Source organism: Epinephelus lanceolatus, chromosome 12 (genome assembly GCF_041903045.1).
Source record: "Epinephelus lanceolatus isolate andai-2023 chromosome 12, ASM4190304v1, whole genome shotgun sequence".
Lineage (NCBI taxonomy): Eukaryota > Metazoa > Chordata > Actinopteri > Perciformes > Serranidae > Epinephelus > Epinephelus lanceolatus.
Window position 1 is genome coordinate 17,470,751 of NC_135745.1, and position 20,054 is coordinate 17,490,804.

The 20,054-nt window shown below is 39.9% G+C and overlaps 1 protein-coding gene across 4 annotated transcripts in view; it reads left to right on the top strand.

Moving 5' to 3' along the window:
* Window positions 1-6,971, top strand: part of mtcl1 (microtubule crosslinking factor 1) — a 97,833-nt gene extending 90,862 nt beyond the window's left edge. For 3 of the 4 annotated variants that reach the window (XR_004502912.2, XM_033650152.2, XM_033650150.2), the window contains one exon: window positions 5,656-6,971. Coding sequence is in view for 1 of the 4 variants with exons in the window: in XM_033650150.2 (XP_033506041.1) it covers window positions 5,656-5,859 (204 nt within the window). In the remaining 3 variants the exon portion in view is untranslated. The remainder of the gene's footprint in view (window positions 1-5,655) is intronic. The other variant, XM_078173043.1, reaches the window with a different exon arrangement.
* The last annotated feature ends 13,083 nt before the right edge of the window (window positions 6,972-20,054 follow it).

Consider the following 20,054-nt stretch of genomic DNA (forward strand, 5'->3'; position numbering starts at 1 on the left):
TACACTCGATGCAGGCACCACTGTTCACACACTTACCTGTGTAATTTGTGTGTACTTAGAGAGTAAAAAAGTTTAACCATTAGCCTGCAAATAATCCTTCGTTAACATAAGAGAATGGAACATATTCTTTGAGAACTTTAAATTCTCTGGAGCATCTTAAGTCCCAAAGGTAAATATTTTTTATGCACACAAGATAATAGGCGAACTTGTTCACACAAGATAATCAACTTGTGGGCACAAGATAAAAAAATATCGCCTTACAGGATATTAGGAGCTCTTAAAAATTCTGTACTATCTAAAAATAACATGGAGACATTAAATATGTCGAGTTTATTGTAATTTTAATGGGGTCACAGCAGAAAGGCCACAGAAGTATTAGTTTCTCTGTAAAACTTTCTGTCAGTGTTTCAAGTGATATACGGCCTATACTACCATGAATCTCATGCTGCTTTTTAATAAAAACCTGACATTTAATAGGGATTAATTTATTTTATTTTGTTATATTTGTTTTATTCAGGGACAATGCTCCTTGACTAACAGAAGAAAAAAGCTGTAACTTTCCATCTGTTGTCGGAGCGTAACATCCGATGTTGAAAGATAGACTATTTTAGCTGTAGTCTACATTTGGCTAAGTTTCCATGGTGACAAAAAACAAAACATGCCCACAGATGCAGTCACATTATCTGTTTCGACAGTGTCAAAGTGTTTTACGGTGGATTTCTCCTTTAAAGTTGAAGCATCGACTAAGAAGTCGGAGTTGATGTGAAGCTGTTCACGTTGCTGTCTCCAGCAGCCACTCCTGTGCACTGACTTCCTGTTCACATTACTGGTGCATGATCTGTGGCGTCATGTGATCTGATGTATCCGCATCACGTAGGAAACTTTGTATTAACCCACAAGCCGGCCATTAAACAACAAGTTGTCTGTATTTCCGGTGTGTGTACACAGTCTTAATTAATTATTGATGGAGACGCCGCCCGTCCGTCTCTGTGACTTGTTTTCCCGCCAGTTCATCAGGACTGCAGTTTGTGCAGCTCATCAATCACTGTTGGGGCAATCTTTTCATTCATCTGACTTATTTTTTTCTTCAGTTCATCCTCTCACACCAACGCAGCCTCACTGCTATGTATTTTTAGCAGAACTAGATTGTTGCTTTGCGGACTCGATGTCCCCCATCCTTCAGCCGAAATCTAACGCCTGGAGATGAGCTATTTATAAATCAGGCCAGTGGTGTGATGTCCCGGTGTGATCATTCACCCAATCACACTCTGACATCAGTCTGACGGGGGAAAGAAAACTCACCCACAGCCACTTCTCTCTCTTCTTATCGCCCTCTTTTCCTTTTTCGTTCAGGGGGCAGATGCATAAAATTTATTTCACCACCATTAATCTGTGTGTTTACCACAGCAGGAATATGCACACACAGTCTGGGACCATGTTTATATACCCATGTGTTTGCATTATTCTGTGTCATGTATCTCAGTCATGGTAACATATATGGATGTGAACACACTGCATCCATGTTTGAAAATAAACCAGGACAGTTTGTCCTTCACCTGACTCCAGCAGTGTCCTTTAACAGCACTAAAGTGTCTTGTGTTTCGTTACACCACTTGTATGACAGAAAAGTGTTGATTCATTTGTATGGTCATTTTTGAGGCTGTGGTTTGTGGTGTTGTTTCGTATTCGACTGGATTCTGTTGTAAAAACGCTGCTTCAACTCAAGATGGTTGCAGTCTGTGGGGATTTAAAAAATACTGCATTGACAATATGACGTTACGTATATCCCTTAAAATTTGGGTTCAATTACTTTGAACGAGGGACTTTGTCTTGAGCAAGGGACGAGGGACTTGAGCTATTCATGTTTATGTTTTTTCTGCATTATTAAAGAAACAGTTCATGCCAGAATCAAAAAGACATATTTTCCTCTTACCCATAGTGCTGTTTATTGATCTAGATTGTTTTGGTGAGTTGCTGAGTGTTGGAAATATTGACCGTAGAGATGTCTGCCTTCTCATGAATATAATGGAAATAGATGGCACTTGGCGTGTGGTGCTCGAATCGCCAAAAAAAAAAAAAAACGACTTTTGAAAAACTCAATAAGAATGTCTCTTTCCAGAAATCATGACCTGATTCCTCAACATAATCCACAGACCTTGTTGTGAGCAGTTACACGAAAAAACTATTTTCTTTTTACCAAACTACACCCAGCAACCATATCACCATGCCGAAGGAAATGTGCATCTACTCATGGACAAGAGGCTTGTACTCGTGCAGGCTGTTCTCACAAACTGTATGTTTTTCCACAAAAAGTAATGCACCCAAATTCATATGTATCTCACATATTTTGAAAGGCTGCGTTCACGTAACCAATGCGTTGACGGTAGTGAACAAGGAAACAGTCCTGATCAGTCTTGTGAGGAGGAATGTTGGGGGAGTGGATGGGTCACACTTCAGGAGATATCGACAGTAGAGATGTCTGCCTTCTCTCTAAAAAACTCAACAGCAATGTCTTTTCTAGAAACCATGACCCGGATACTAAAGATAATCCACAGACCTTGTTGTGAGCAGTTTCATGTAGGAACTATTTCTGTCTACTAAACTAAACCCACCAAACGTATCATTGCACAGAAGGAAGTGTGCATCTCCTGCTAACCCACCTAACACCACTGAGTTGGCTAATGTTCCAGCTCTGCTGCGGAGGACGCCGTTAATGTTTACATCTCACGCTGTCACGAGCCATTGTATTCTTATAGAACAGTTTGTATGATATCCTATAAATTAGCACCCCACGAATGACGTTACGTCCATATCGTACAGTTATGTAGTTAACGTAAAGTTACGGAGTTTAGGTTTAGGTAAGCAAAGCTGCTGTGGTTAGGTTTAGGAAAAGAAACATGATGAGAACATACCTTAAAATGACTCAAAGTTCACTCAAAAGTCACACAGTTCCGAATGCGCAACTTCAGGGCAAAGTCCGTTTTTTGTGACCCATCCACCTATCCAACCTGCCTCCTCAAAAGACCAGTTAGGACTGTTACTTTGTTTACTCCCATCAGCGCATTGGTGACGTGATCGCACCCTTTCAAAATACATGGGATATGTAAGAATTTGGGTGAATTACTTTTTGGAGGAAAACATACAAACAGTTTGTGAGATCTAGCCTCTAGTCCATGAGTACATGCACACCTCCTTCTTCACGGTGATAGGGTTGGCAGTTGTATTACAGTAAAAAAAAAAAAAGTTCCTATATGAAATTGCTCACAACAAGGTGTGTGGATTGTCTTGAGTAATTGGGTCATGATTTCTGGAAAGAGACATTGCTGTTGATTTTTTCAAATATATTGTTTTGGCACTTTGAGCACCACAAGCTGAGTGCCATCTAGTTCCATTATATTAGAGAGAAGGCAGACATCTCTATGGCCGATATCGCAAACGAACACTATGGGAAAGAGAAAAATAATGTATTTATGATTATGGCGTGAACTGTCCCTTTTTTCCAGTCAAACTGTAATAAAGACTTTTAAAAAAGTGAAATAAACTGTATGAAATAAATGTGGCATGGGCCTTGTTCCTCACCACTATCAGGGTTTATCTTTTTTTTTTTTAATTGAGTATCTTGCCAGTTATTCAGTTAATTTTTCAGTCAAGTAACACAGACTTGTTTAAGTTGTGTGTTTGTTTTAAATGGGTCATACTTCTTAAAGTGATGTGGAGTTTTAAATGTTGTTTTTTTTTTTTTTTTAATTATTTTAATGTTGCACTGTTGCAGAGATTATCTCAATCAGTGATAGTGAAAACAGGTGTGCATCAATAGGTCCTCTAATCAGTGAGTGATTGAGCCAGTGTGCTGGTGTGGAGGGAAGGGAGGTAATTGTCTGTGTCAGCAGTAACTAGGCATCCCTATTTGGATATTACACATCACGCCTGCACCTGTTTAGCTGACTCCATGCTTACCTGAGCAGATGGTGAGTTCCAGTTAGGTGAGAAGTTAAAACGCTGTTCACGTAAGGCTGTGGATTCCATTGATTCATTTTCCTTCAGCTTTAAGTTGGTTTGGTTGAATTTCTTTAGGGTTGTTTGTGTTTCTTCATATTCACTAACATAAACACCTCTTCATTTCTGTATCAGCTCTACATCTATTTAAAGCTGTCTCTAATATTTTGTCCCTCATTTACGGGAGGAACAGGACATTAGAAATACAACTACACCACCACCTGCAGCCTCAGAAATTACCAATACATATTGATTAGGTCATTATAGTGACAATAAGTGACAGGTTTTTAGTTGTTGAGGTTCCATATTGAATTTTTCTCTGTGTGGCATGTCCTAAACACGTGTTAGTATTTAGTTCATAAAATTCTGTCATAATATTAGTTGTATTTGTAACCTAGATGTCTACAAACCTTTAACTTGTCTCGTGTTATCTCGTCTAGATGATCCTAAACTTGGAAAGCAATTGACAAAACACTCAACTTAGGCCAGCCTTACACCAAACAAGTTTTCAAGCAATTTCACTGTCACAGACAAATTTCCAATATCTGAATAAAATCATGAGATATTTATCTCAATTGACTTCGATCCTTTGGGGTAAGGAGGTCATAAAACTCAGTCTTTTAGTCTTTTCATGCAAAAAGCGAGGTTCAATGACATGAACGTTGTCAACGCTGCTTCTTGTTAGGACCAAACAGGAAGCAGCAAACCAAATAGACGGTAAACATTGAGGGGAATCCTGAGAGGCACAAGAATGTGAACTAGTCTCGGTTTTCTTGTACTGTGGAAAAGGAGGAGAAACTGTTTGAGTTGTGAAGTGAGCAAGAGTTGATGTTTAAATTCGACGTGCATCTGATCCATCAGGCAGCATTTATTTTGGTGAGAAATCTTAATTTATGAAACGGTTCACGTCTCATTCCCACAGTCTCCTCCCACTAAAATTGCACAGCGAACCAAGAAAGGCTGGTAACGTGTTAATATGGCAAAATCCAAATTGTAAGTTTTTTCTTTTTGATACCCAGTAAGACAACAATTCTGTCAACATGACGGCTTTTATCAAATTTTTCTAGAGTTATGTGTTTTTGTGGACACATGACGAATTGTTAATATGTCATGTTTTTTAATGGGAGGTTGGCATAACGTCTCCCGCCAGGAGCACGATGGGAAATAATCTCAAAAGGAGTCTAGTTGTAGTCTTGAAAATAGTGACCCTGTACGATCCCCAGTCTTTAAAAAATCTTATAGTGTGTGACTACAAAGGTTTTTTTTTTGTTTTTTTTAAGTCTTCTAGTATATAGTAGGCTTTACTCGTTTGTTATGGAGCCTCATTAGGATCTACTGCATTTTAAACTGGTGAACCTAATTAACTCCACCAATTTAAAATGATGCTTGTAGAAAGAATGATAACACACAAACAATAGAATTGTTATAAGAAGTCTATGATAACCTGAGAAAATTAAAGTTCCTAATAAAATGACATTACCTCTGTTTGGTTAAAGTGGAAAATTAATCGCTTTAGTTTTCTGTAAACATATTTTATCCATCTGCCCCCGCTCATTCACTTTCTTTTATTTCCATTTCTCAGTTAAAATCTGTTCACTTCCTGTTTCTTTCACCTCGTTGCTCCGCCCCCTCTCACTGACAGCTCCTTGTCATTGGCAGGATCTGCCTCGCTCTCCGGTGGCTCCACCCCTGGACTCCTGCTTCCTGAGGCCGGCCCGCCCGGCCAACCGCCGACCCCCGTCGCGCTGGGCCGCCCGCTCCCCCTCCTCCTCCCCCAAGTGGACCGAGGGCACGAAGAGGAGGTTCACCTTCCCACCGCCGGGACACCGGAAGACCATCCTGGAGGGCGAGGAGCCAGCGTGAGGCCATCCTCTACCTCCTCTCACCCTCCTCCACCTCAGCCTAAAAGACCCAGTACCTCAGAAACACCCCCCCCCCCCCCAAATCTAGAGACTCCTGAGAGGCGGAGCCTGAAGGGGGGGGTTGGGATCCACCCAGTAGCACCAGCTGACCATCGAGGAACCAGAACTTCTCTTTAGAGGAACCTGGAATGTACTGTAATATCATCAAAGAAAAAAGATTTAGAAATACATTTCCATAAGAGGTGCCTGCACACTTGAGTTACTCATCACCCCACATGTGGATATATATGTATTTAATGCATATATATATTTTAGTCTCAATCTGAACCTTTGTCCAGGTGAAACTTTAGGTCAGCTGCTGCATTTGTATGAAGTTTACGCCATTTTTTCTCATCTGTTTACACTTTTTTTTTTTTTTACGTTGTCCTTCATCAATTCATGTTTAAACTATTATTTTTTAATAAGAGCATACCTTCTGTTTTTTGTTGCCAGCCTTTTAAGCTTGACTTTTCTGTTTATTTTAAGGAGAGGAAAGACAACACAAGCAAACAAACAAACAAACAAAAACAACTTCTGCTTCATCGGGTCTGAAGCAGAGACACATGATGTCATTTACTGATGCTAATGTATTTATTTCTAGGTGGGTGATGAATGTTTGGCTCTGTAAACATGTAGACGATGGGTGACAACAAACTGAATAACCTTATGCATATTTGGAAGGCAGTTGTACAAATATCAGTCCAATATTTGCATGCCTTTTGAACACTAGCACTTTAGTGCATGTACATACGAGCTCTAGTCATTTGTGATCACTCGGCTCCGCTGTGGGGGAAAAGAAAAACTTGTCGTGATGGGAACTCTTGAGCTGTCGTTTTTGTTGTCACATGATTTGCATTGACTAAAATGAGGACAATTTTTAAGTGAATTATTGTACCTACTGGGCTGTCTTTGTACAGTTGTTACTATTGGATATGAATTACTTTTTCTTTTGACAAGAAAAGGGGATTGTGGAGGAAAAAAATATGAATGTTTTAAATGAGAAGTCTATGTCGAAAAAGTCTAACGATCTATAGTCTTATGTAAATATTAAATGGTAATAAACATGAATGTGTATTTACAAGACCTCTTCCTGTGTGTGTGTGTGTGTTTGCATCTGTTGGTCATGTTTTATATTTATCTCCCCATGATGAAGGTTAGATACAGCTCATGATAGATTATACGCTCTTTCATTAGACCTGAGTTTGTGTTCTTGGCAGAGACTGATCCTGGATCGTGTGTGTGTGTGTCTGTGTGTGTCTGTGTGTGTGTGTGTGTGGATTACAGTGTAGACCACAGGATTACAGTGGGTCAGGGGGGACAGACACACACACAGTGAATGTGAATAAGAAGATTGCGTCCTCCCAGAAGTCAAATCCTGTTGCATCATGGTCATACATGTGCCACCTCACTCATGTTACTCAGCTTGTCACGCAAGATACAGACCAGTAATATAAACCCAGACTAGTTTATTTAAACATGCCCTTAGTCATGTATATACATAAAGCAGAGGAGATACCTGCACACCACTGCAACTGGGCACAAAAAATGTCAATTTATTTAGAACATTCATGCCCAAAAAGACGGGTGCTCAAAGTGCAAAAAATAAAAAGTGAAAAAAAAGGGACTCAAATGTTTGCTGCTGTTTTTATTCACTTTTTATCATTTTTTTGCACTTTGAGCACCATCCTTTTTGTGCACAGATGTCCTTAATAAATTGACTTTTTTGCATTGATCTCAGCTTGTGGAGCTCTTTGTGGCTGTCCAGCCCAGTTGCATTGGTGTGCAGGTATCTCCTCTGCCGTCCTTTCTTGGTTGTCCATTGTGCCGACACACCCAAGATAAACTTTTTGTCGCAGTTTCCCAGCAGCTCTAAGACTTTGCATATCTGCATATAAAACTTCTGCCAGTAGATCTTTTTCACTGCAGACAATTTGACTTCTCACAATAGGAAAAGCACAGGCGTTGCAATAACACTGACAATAACTCTGTTCAGTTGTTCAAGTGTCTCTGTAAACCATGTCAGTGTGACAGCGAACCAGCACACACAATACCAGGACCCTGAGACTGAAGCAGCTAGGTGAGATTCAAGCGTCATTCTTTTTATTCCTACTATGACATATCAATAGTCTGCTGAGAAAAGCTTTTACAAATAAAGCTAAATACAGTTCTGTTTGTGCTCAAGTATTTAAAAATGTCTCCAAAATGTCTAATTGGCTTCCCAGACTTACCCATATGATTAACAAAAATGACTCAGAGGAGGTACAGTATATATGTGATGTAGTGTCATAAATAGTCCCAGTGGGATGGGATTGCATGCACGCTCTGGTGTTACAAGCAAACATGGAGGTGGCTGAGCCAAAATGGCTGAGGCTAGCAGTGAGAGTGGGCTTTACGCTTCCATGATGATCAGCAGTAAAAAACGTTGGCAGTGTGCATTTTTGAAAACCATGGAGACGTTACATTTGCACGCTGTTATGTAGCGCATATGCTTTGACTAATGGTGGTTCGGTTTAGACACAAAAAACACTTGCTTATGGTCAGGTAAAGAACATGACATGATTTGGCTTAAAATACCTGGTTTTTGGGGCACAGTCCCGACAGGAGCGCAGCAAAAAACACAGTTTCGTGGCACTATAAAAAAAAGACAGGTTGCTACAAAACACCTACATTTGTAGCCTTAAAAGCTTCTAGAAACATATTGACAGGTTGCTACAAAACACAACTGGATTTGGTGTTTGTTGGCCTCCAACAGTGGTCTGCAGTTTGGCAAGCATCTAATCTAGGTAACACGCCATCCACCATCCCATCAACCTCCCAGTGACAGTCATGTCATATATCATGCCACTTTACAAACGTTTATATTGTAAGATGAGATTTGTTTTCCAGTAGATTTTCTTGTTTTTCTCCGTTCATTATTTTGCATCACATAATGTAATGTTACCTACATTTATTTATTATTTACATATTTTATTTTGCTCTTTATGTTAAATTTGGACAATTTAATACCAAGCACCTTAGGTGCTGGTAATAGGGGTTATGATTAAGTTTGGCAGAGTGGAATGTGTAAGATGTGAGATGCCGCATTTGTTGTCGATATTCAATTGTCAATTTGCATTTAAGTGGATCAAGTTACACAGAGAAGCTGTCCCCATGCTCTCACTTCACCCACAGCCCTTTGAGAGTTGAGTCAGTAACGAGTAGGTTTATATGTAAGACATGAGAGAGAAACCTGCCTTACAGTTTGTACAGTCAAGAATCCAGACCATATTTTTTAATTTGAATCCATTTGTAAGAGGGGACAAAAAACAGGGTCCAAGAAATTTTTTTTTTTTAGTGTAATTCAGACTAAAAAAAATGTCCAAAAGACACATATCTCAATACCTGGAAAAATAAAACCCCAAACTATCTACATGGCTATATCACTAGAGATTAATTAAGATTATTTAGGTGACCCACCCTTTAATAAAAAGATAAAGTCTAAAACAAATTTACGGTAAAGGTGCAGCAGCCTCTGGAGTGTGATGCTGCTGCCAGCTTATAGAGACAAATATCACCATCCTGCTTCGTTCTGCTCATTTTCAGCTCTTCACATCCGAGCAGGAAATACAGCACGAGAATTCAATCTGTAAATTTTAAACGGATGGCTTTTACCGGAGAACTCAAAGGTTTTATTGGCTCTGAGGGAGAGAGAGCTGATTGTAGGAGAGGGGAGGGGAGAGGGAGCGATAAAGAGGCAGAGAGCTGAAGGCCTCCGTATACCTTTCACAGAGTTATAAGGATGAATAATTAATGTGGCCCAGCTGCACTCTGGGAGCTGCTGATGGCACTGAGCAGGTCAGCGGAGGGAAGAAGAAGAAGATGCTCTGCTTTTACTGCCATCCGCCCTGAGAGAAACCCACCACTGCTGAATAATTTAGCCCTGAAGTCCCTCCACACACACATACGTACAACACACTGCTACTCTCCAAACACTGGACTCTGCTTTCATGTCTGACGCCGACTGCAGCAGGGAGGGTGTGACCTCTGTGAAACAGAAGTCACGTTCAAATACAGTAGATGTCCTGGAGCCAAGATGGAGAAGGACAAGTCTGCTTTGAATTAAGTGTGTGACATTTTCAGAAAGTAGTGTGAGTTTCTGTAGGTGGCACTAAAACCTCTGCTGCTGTTTAGCAAGTAAAACATTGTGGGATACAGCTTTCAGGTGCTGAAACAGCCTGCTTGAGGATGGGAGGGGACCTAAGACAGTGTGAAATTATACTCTTATTTTTGTCTTTTGGTGAATTTATTTAGTTTAAAAAATAAGGCTGTCGTTGTTTGACATTTTTCTTAGTGTCAACAAACCCTATGGAAGGACTAAAACCAGCAATGAACAGTCCATTCACTCCAACTGAAGGCATGGCTCTTTAAAAACAGGTCACAGATACATTTTTCAGTCCTCAGCATGTCCCCTCCCATTCCTCATCACCAGCTCCAAACCCACTGTCACACCTGTTCCCAATCCCTTCATCAGCTCCTCAGTATATATACCTCCTCTTCAGCCATAGTACTCTCTCTGTCACCCTGTCTAATGTGACATCCCAGCTGTTTGTGCTTCCTGTCTAGTTGTTTCTACCTCTGTTTGCCTGGTTGTGCTCCTTTGACCTTGGTTGCTTGATTATACATTCATGTAGCAGAGAGGGAGAAGATTCACCAGACACCTTGTGTTTGAATCCACAAATGTGAAACACACAGTGGCCCAAGAAAGCTCAAAGCACTGCAAGCACAATAAAATACATGTTCATCAGTTTTTTTAGTGTCCCCTGGAAAGTTTCAGCAACTCAGCCTTTGCTTGTGCTTTCTCACGGAAGCTTGAAATTATTTTTTAATGCCTGTTTATAAAGATGGCATGTTAATCATGTTTTCTTGGGATCATGTGTTAATTCATGTTGATTCTCGAGAAAACAAAAGGCCAATTTCTTCAGATAATGAGATAATTTGTCATGAGAAAACCACTGTTTCCTTGAGAAAACGAAATAATTATGGGTTCTGTATGCAACATTTAGAGCATTAATATAGCAGCAAACTACTTTTTGCTATGTAAAGATTTATTGCAGGGGTGTCAAACTAATTTTAGTTCATAGGTCACATACAACCCAATTTGATCTCAAGTGGGCCAGAATAGTGAAACCATTGCAAAATAACCTATAAATAACAACCCCGTTTTTAGAGTAAAGAAGTTCATTCTGAAAACGTTCATCCATTTACAAAACAAATTATGAAAAGCCTGCAATATATTTAAAATAAATATGCGCAAAGTCAACAGTATGTCTCAGTTTTTCCACATTCACTCAGTCTACTACTCACTGTCATTACATGTGCATTTTGTTTAATAAATTCCCACTGAAGTGAAAGCTATTAAAGAAGCAGGTTAAGTCATCCGCTGCCTTACAAACCATTTACAATCTGAAGTTTTGTCAGTGCCTCAGCAGCAAGGTTGCACTAATAGTGTTTTAAGATAGAAGTCTGATACAGATTCTTTTGTACTGAAGCTGCTGCTTGACAATATTTTGCAGTGTTCAATATCTTTAAATATGGCCACAGTTAGTATTCATTGTTATTTCAGAGAGTTGTATTCTGGTCAGGGTGAAGGCAGCATTTTACATTAAATATCCACTCACTGATCAAACTGCTCCTGAAACCTCTTGGCCTTCACATGTGCATCAGTATTAGATGTGCAAAGTCATCCAGTGGGCTGGATTGGACCCTTTGGTGGGCCCATTCTGGCACCCAGGCCAAATCTTTGACACCCCAATGCAGTGAAATAATAGTGTAGGAAATACTGATTGTTACATAATTTATAATTTATTCTGTGGCAGCATTTATTAAATAAAAGCTCGCCGACATACTCCACCATTTTGTATGAAAAGTTTGATTGATATGATTCATTTAGGGATTGCATTCTCCACCATTACATATGTAAGATTTGATTGATTATATACAGTTTATTCAGGTGCCTACGTTTTTCACCATGAATACTGTAGGGTTTGATTAGCTCAATATTAGAAAAAAGTGACGTTAATAAGAATTATTAAACATAACCACTTCAATTATTCGTCCAGCAATATAATTTCATAGTCAGACTAATAAAACCACACCTCTTGTTGATCAGACAAGAATGTTTAACGCACTTTGGGGAAATTATTAATTATCAATTATCAATTCAAATAGAGCTCAAATAGCCAGAATCTTTGCACCCGTAAAGTGACTGAATGTAATCCTACAAAAAACCAAGACAACGACTTTATAGACAAACATTTATTCTAAACTACTGACACAGAAGACCAAGACACAATACAACTAACAACAGACAAGACAATGAGTAAATGCAACTATGAGTGGAATGAAATGAATACAGCGATGCTAATGAATGAATGAATTACCAGAGTGAACCAGATGAAGCAGTGAGCAATGGTGAGATAATTATCAGAGGAAACTTCAACATGGACCTGTGAAAAGCACCATTCAACAGCTGAGAGACATGGGAAGCAAAAAAGGAAACATCTGAAAACTTAGGGGAAATCCTAGTTTTATCTAATGCTCCCTACCATACTCATTAAACTATGCATCAAACCCCAGAACAGGAAAATTATGTTGTTTCACCTGAGTTGTAGCAGACCAGAAAGACGATGCTCTTGAGGGGGAAGAGGAAAAGGCAGCGCTGCTCCTTGGTGTGAACTGCTCCTGGTGCTGTCCCACGGGGCAGCCTGCTCAGCTGGTCCTTCTCTTCTCCTCAGTCGAACTTCTTGGAGCCCTCTGGCACTTTTGGGCGTTCTTGAGCCCACATGACAACTTTGGCTCGGGTGAGCTTGGCTCTCCATGTCGGTCATCTTCACACACCCAGTGTGGGCATCCAGGAGTCTGCCTTTCTTCAGTCCTGACCTTGTTGGTCCAGGACACAGGAGTTAGGCAGACCTTGTGGCATAAAGTTCTTTCTGTTGGGTTTTAGCATGTTCAGTTCTGCTCAGGATACAATCAAATTGCCCAGCGGGGCCACACTGGATGGGGCCCAGCATGGCCCGCCGGCTTCTCAAAAGTTCTTCTTCTTCTCTCTTTTTAACTTCTTTAACTTCTCAAGACAAAACGTCTCTTCTCATCTTATAGTTGTTCCAAGGGGTTGAGACTGGCAGGCAGGCTCTGGCCTCTGCGCTGTGATTGGCCTTGCCAGCTGTCTGTGTCAGGCTGAGTCCAGTAGGAGCAGTTCACTGTCACTGGCGGGACATTATACTCCTCCCCTCCTGTACCTTTGCTAGTTTAAGGTTTAATTTACTTTAATTGCTTTCTAGATAGTTAATGAAGCTTGGAACATTTCTAATGCTTCCATATTTACCAACGTGCCGCTGTCTGCTATTGAATGGTACCAAACACACATTGTCTGCAACAGGATATTACCAACTTATAAATAAGTGGTCAACAGACACTATTAATTCAGATTTAAATGTTATACATGGTGATCATGTTTTAACATCATATATATATGTACATGTGTATGTATATGCACTGAAATAGAAAGAAAGGTGAAGCATAAAATTACAATCAACATGTTGGTTCCTGAAAAGAAAAATAAATGATGCATCAGAGAGACTACTGGATGTTTGTCGGGACGCTCAGTGACAAATACCTGCTGATCCAAAGTGATTATTGTGTCTGACAGGACACAACAGTTATACAACGTACAAAAGAACCAAAGTCACATGTACAAAAAAAAAAAGTTTTGGAGTTGTAGAAACTTTTTAATGGGTCACTGCATTGTCTTTATGCTGTGAGTCATGTGGAGCCAACAGTTTGAAATCCAAAAATGCTGATCCATGAATAAATCAAAACTGCACTACGCTTGTTGCAAACAAAATCTAATTTCATTGGTGTGAAAAAGCTCTATCAGAATAATCAATGTGAATTAATTTTTTTCTGGCCAAAAGAGAATTGACAGCTAGTTCAGGTGAGATTTTTCAAGTATACTGAGTTAAAATGTACGTGTCTGACTTCCCTCAGTATCAAACCACCTCCTTACACCAAGCTGCTTTCGAATATTTGCTCTGACATTTGATTGTGATTGAAAAAGATAGAAAGAACCACATTTTCCTTCACTGCCAGCGATGAATAATGCAGTGGTGACTGCCTGGGCTCCTCTGTCAGATTGTTTAGAGCAGTTTTCCCTTGTGTTCCCAAATCTTTGTCCGTTTGACTAAACAGATGAGAAGGGCCTCTTGTTTTCTCTTTTGCCTTGTTAAGAGGAGTTTGCAGCTGCTGTCTGAGGACTCAGCTGACAGTTGAATCTCAGCACTGGGGATCGATGTGCAGGGTTCAAGTCCAGTAGTTGTCACACCAATCTGCAGTCACTGCGAAGGAACACACAGCACATTTGTTTGTTTAAAAGCAGCAGAAAACAAGACTTTATACGCAGAGATTCAGGTGCAGCTGAGAAAAATGTCCCATCAAGCTTTATTAGGACTCTGTTCCTGACACCAAAATACCTGGAAGGAAGTCACCGTGAAAACTTTGAACGTCACCATTTTTCAAAATCACCACCCTCACCAACCAGAAAAAAGATGACATTTCTCCCCGTTTTCAGTCCCAAAGCATCCAACACTGCCACTTTGTCACGCCTCTGTGCCTGTCATATTGACACCGAATGCACCCTTTAACATCTTTATGAGATGCACCAAGCTTTCAGCTCACTCTACTGTAAACCCATGTGCGGCAATAGTTGACACTAAGATGTCTGATGTAGTATAAAGATCAAGAAAATTTGCGGAGGGTGAAAGGGTCAAACAAAAGTGGACTTTTACCCTGGAGACCACACTTTGCATCCCGTGTGAAACCAGAAGTCAATGTTGTCTTAACATAATGTTAATACAGTTTATGTACAATCGTTGTGTACTGACACTATTCATGTGACATAAAACATCACCTCACATTACATGATAAAGATGCCTATTTTAACCCAAAATATTATCTTTTTTCTAAACCTAACCAAGTAGTTTTGTTGCCTAAACATATAACCACAACTGTTTCACAACAGTGTAACAACGCGTTACATTGTTGTTGTGCGTCACATAGGTACATCCAAGGGTGGCCTGTGCACCACTGTCAGATGCCAAACAGCGTGACAAAGGGTCAGTATTTGATGACCTGGAAATGAGAACGGGTTGGACATTCATATTAAACAAGGAGACGTTTATTAACTGTTTCAAAACAGTTGTTTCTTGATGTCACCATGGTGTGATGTTGTGTCATTTCCTCAATTGAGGTGAATGGGAGATGGAGCAAATATTTGTAGGACAGAAGTGTTATGTAACCATATCATAAAAACCTAAAATAAAAGATTTTTTGGCCACGTGGTGGCAGCAGAAACAAGTTGTGAACACAACATTGACATCATCACTTTTTGAATTGATCTGGCTAGATTTTTAGCAAAATGTTGCTTATTTACACATCCAGCAGTTACAAAGCAACATTATCATTCATTTGCATTTGGAGACGTGTTTGTGTCCAGCTGAAGAATGTAAGTCCAATATTCACTCTCTTCAAGCTCAATGTTTGGTCTCTACCAACTCCTCAGGAAAATATCTGTCTCTTGTGCCGCTAAATCACCACAAAGCTTTATAAAGCCGAGCTGAGCTGCAGAAACCCCTTTCACGTTGTCACATTGTTTTTTACTTGTCATTTAATACATTGATTTTATAAAAAAATATTTAAGCCTGTTTTTTGCCCATAGTTTTGAGTAAAGTCCCTTTAATTTGTGTGCCCATACGCGAGCCCTAACAAGGGTGACTAGATCCCAATAAACCAAATGCGGGACAAAGAGTATGTTTGTGAGGGCCAATGAAGGGCACGTTACTAATGCTGAGAGGAAGTCTAATTATTTTAATATAAAGATATAGAACTCTTTTGTATAAAAAAAAAACCTCTCTAGAATCATCATCCGTCGGCTTCACCAAGTTATAAGCACTTTCCAGTCTTTGTCGTGGCTGCATTAGTTCTCATCACATTCCACTTAAATCTGCATAGCTCGTGACTTTGTGGTGACTTGCAGTTCTCCCAACTGGGTGCAGAGTATACGGCGGTGACAGGTTCACCTCCACTTGACCCATGTGTGAGTGCTTTGATTGACATTAAACACAGCCTGGTGATGGCAGCTTTCTCTGCTTCCTTTACAGCCATTTTAGAAAAGCATCTGTTCTGCAGTGGTTTCACTTTTAAAAACTAGAGCCAGTCAAAATGCAGAACTCAATATGTGGGATGTGGGACATGGGATAAAAATGCTATGCAGTCCAGCATAAAGCAGGACACCTGGTCACACCAGCCCTGAAAAACTGCCTTGTAACATCTTTAAATGTGAAACCCTCTTAACTAAAACGGCATATTTGTTATTTGTTATTAGTTTGGTGAAATATTGAGACTTAGCTGTACTTTCTAAAACATTTAGGTCGGTTTTTAAGTTGTAACAGCTATATTATATATTTACGCTAATAAATGATCAGTATCAGATCAGTAATATTTGTAGGTAGGGGTTTGGAGTTGCCAGGTTGCCTTTTTATCTAACTCTTTAATTTGTCAGGAGGGGACACCTGTCAAAATGATTTTCAAATATTTTCACAACCCAAAAGTTATCTGTATTAATGGCTTATTACTGAGCTATAAACGCATTTATCAACCATTGAGACACACTGTGGCTCAGAGGTAGAGTGGGTTGGCCACCAATCAGAAGATCAGCGGTACGATCCCCAGTTCCTCCAGTCTGCATGTTGAAGTATCCTTGAGCAAGATACTGAACCCCAAATTTCTCCCGATGAATGTTCCATCGAAATGTAAGTGTGTTAAAAACTGAGTAGCAGGTGGCACCTTGTATGGTAGCCTCGGCCACCAGTGTATGAATGTGTGCGTGAATGGGTGAATGTGACTCGTAGTGTAAAAAGTGCTTTGAGTGGTCGGATGACTAGAAAGATGCTATACAAATGCAGGTCCATTTACCATTTACCATTTACACTGGTAACAACTTGTACTCTCTTTTTTAAAATTATACTGCACTAGAAAATTGAACCAAAATATCAAGAATCATGAATCCTCTCTGAATAGTGAATGAATCCTTTTGTTCACTGTTAAAATGTATTAAAAATTAAGTGACCTGCTGTCCAGACGGTTAAATAACAGCATGTACAATCTGACTTTGATAAAGACGCATTTTAATCAATTTTACTAAACTGCCTCGTTCTCCATGTGTCCCGCTGACAGAATTAACCTTTCTGAGGCTCCATGCTGCCTCGTTCAGCGTGCAATCTGTCAAAAATTGGACCCCAAATTGCACATGCCTGCAGCTGTGAGCAAAGGCCTCAAACAGACAATGAGCGACACAATGGGCCTGGCTGTGCCATTAGCTGAGAGGTTGTCATGCCAACGATACAAAAAGCCCCTACGCCTGACCAGGAGCCCAGAGGAGAAATCATATTGAGCGAGAGCTTTGCCTGGAGGCCCTTCACTCCTCCTTACTTTCTGTTACATCATTATTCATGTGAGGAAATAAAAGCCCGTCCTCTTTCTGAGGCTTCCTGTTGCGGCCCGCAGACCAGAGCAGTGGCAGCTACCAGTGTGTTCAAACTGGGGAGGCAGCGTGGCAGAGGCTGGGTGTCAAGTTTTTTGTTTTGGTTTTTTGTTGGATTTTAGCTCCACAAGAAGTGCACTATTGTATTTGAGTAAACAGACAGCCCCATTGTGCTGAAGAGTGTGACGACCGTTTGAACCCCGAACTAAAGCAGCAGGGCCGTCGCTCAAGCTGGCATCGAATCAGGAGCAATATGTCCAGCAAGGAAACATTTTCAGAAAACAGACAAGCAGCTGAACAAGAGATGCTGAGAAATAAGGCAGAATGCATTTTTCAGTTGACGATGTGAGTCAGTGGGGGAGGAAGTACTCAGATCCTTGACTTCAGTAAAAGTTCTATTACAACAATTTAAAAAAAAATACTTAATTACACGTAAAAGTCCTGCCTTTTAGAATTCTAATTAAGTAAAAGTACAGAAGTATTATCAGCAAAGGGGAACACCAAAGACTACATTAATGTGGGAAATGTAGGCAGCAGGTTTTGACAAGACAGAAGAAAACGTGTGGAGTATATTCCCAGATTGAAATGGGAATACTCAAAATAACAATAAATGTACCACATTAGTTGCACTCTGCTCACTATCATTAGTATATAGCACAAGCTTAATTTTTTGGAGCTGATCTCTGACCTGTGACTGACCTCCACCAGGTTACTTCAAAGCCGTCCTCTTCAACATACAGTACCATTTCAAAATAACAAATGTCCAGCGGGCTTCAAGTTCAGTTAGACCATCTGTCTGTCTTTTGAAAAGCAAAAACAAAAAGACGGCATTCATTTGGTGCCTCCTTGATTCCTTTGTTGTGTAATTTGCTTTGGACGTGCCTAGTCTCACACATATACACATACACACACACACACACACACACACACACACACACACACACACACACACACACAGAGCTCACATCTTTGTGTCACTCGCAGTGGGGCTTTGCCTCCACACAGGCCGGGATGTAACCTCCAGGTCTCACAACATCTGAGGGCTGAGTCCCTCTCTCTCTGAGCTGGTGTGATTCCACATCAAAAACAATGACGGAGGATTTTGGGCCGTAATCCTCCATCAGCTCGGGGTTGAGGAAGGTTGGAAAAGAGTTACAATGCTACACACACACACACACACACACACACACACACACACACACACACACACAATAATGTTCTGCTTTTCCTTCCTTAGTATTGAAACATGTAAATTTAAAATGTTAAAATATAATTGCGATATTCTCAGTTTTCTGCATGTAGAATGTTTCAACACTTTTTGCTAAAATGGTCATTAAAAAATCTTCACAGATATGCTTTATTTGGTGGTTGCTTCATCTTCAGAGGTACCAACTTGGCTCCACATTGAATATATTGTGGTAATGGCTCACTGTCAGCTTTCCGTGGGTCAGCGCTTCCATTAGAATTGTACACTTACAAGTGTAACCTATGGTGTATCATTCAATGTCGATTCTGGCACCAATTTACTCCAATCATATGTTTCCACCCTCTTTAATAGAGTCTACCTTTAAGATTTGGAACAGTAATGTTATATATCATTTTAAGGGCTTGCATGTAGTTAAGGTATTTGCCTCATTTACTCAATTGACTCAAACGTGTAATATTCCACAGACCCATTTCTTCCGTTATTTACAAATTAGAAATTTCGTTGGTGGCTTAGTGGATAGAGCAGGCGCCCCAAATATCTAAAAAAAAAAAAAGAATTCTCGACATTATTGTGCACAACAGGGGAGTAATCAAAGTGATATAGACTACAGTATTTACTCTACATTCTCCCCCTCTCTCCACTATTAGATCCCAGTGGCAGGATGATTTTGCTTCCACAATCACAGATCACAACTGGCAGTCCATTCTTCAAAGAGTTCATTCTTCCTAAATTTGTGCCAGATATGGCCTCCTACAATTCAAGGTCTCAGGTCCCTTATGCAACAAATGTAGAACAGTAATGGAATCCTTCATTCATTCTTCCTGGACACTACTGGACATCGAAATTTAATACATTATCTGTGGTTTTTGGAGCCAAATTTACTCCTTCCATACTAATTGCAATTTTATGAATTGTTCCAGAGAACATACCTCTTCTTGGACACTCTTCAAATGCAATTGCCTTTGTATTTTGGTATTCCACTCTGGATATATTACAGCTGTTGTTGTTGTTGAAAACAAGGAAAATTGAGGAAAAAAAAAAAAAGTCTTCACATACATATTGTTTTCTGTCACTTAAATATGCCTTACATTTCTTTCCCTGTTTTTACCCAAACCACAACATGAATATCCCCAACTTGATAATAATAATAATAAAAAAAAGTCCCAAATCCAGTCTACATACTAATTATCAGCAGCATTCTCCTACAATGCTGTGTATCCGCTCAGAGCTGGAAAAATAAAAGTACAGCAATAACATTTTTGGAAAACATTTGTTATCAGCTGCAGCCCTGAAGTTATAGACTGATGTCTGGCAGCACAAGTATCATATCATTTCCTGCTAGTATAAATCAGTTAAGTATGTTGTTTTCTTA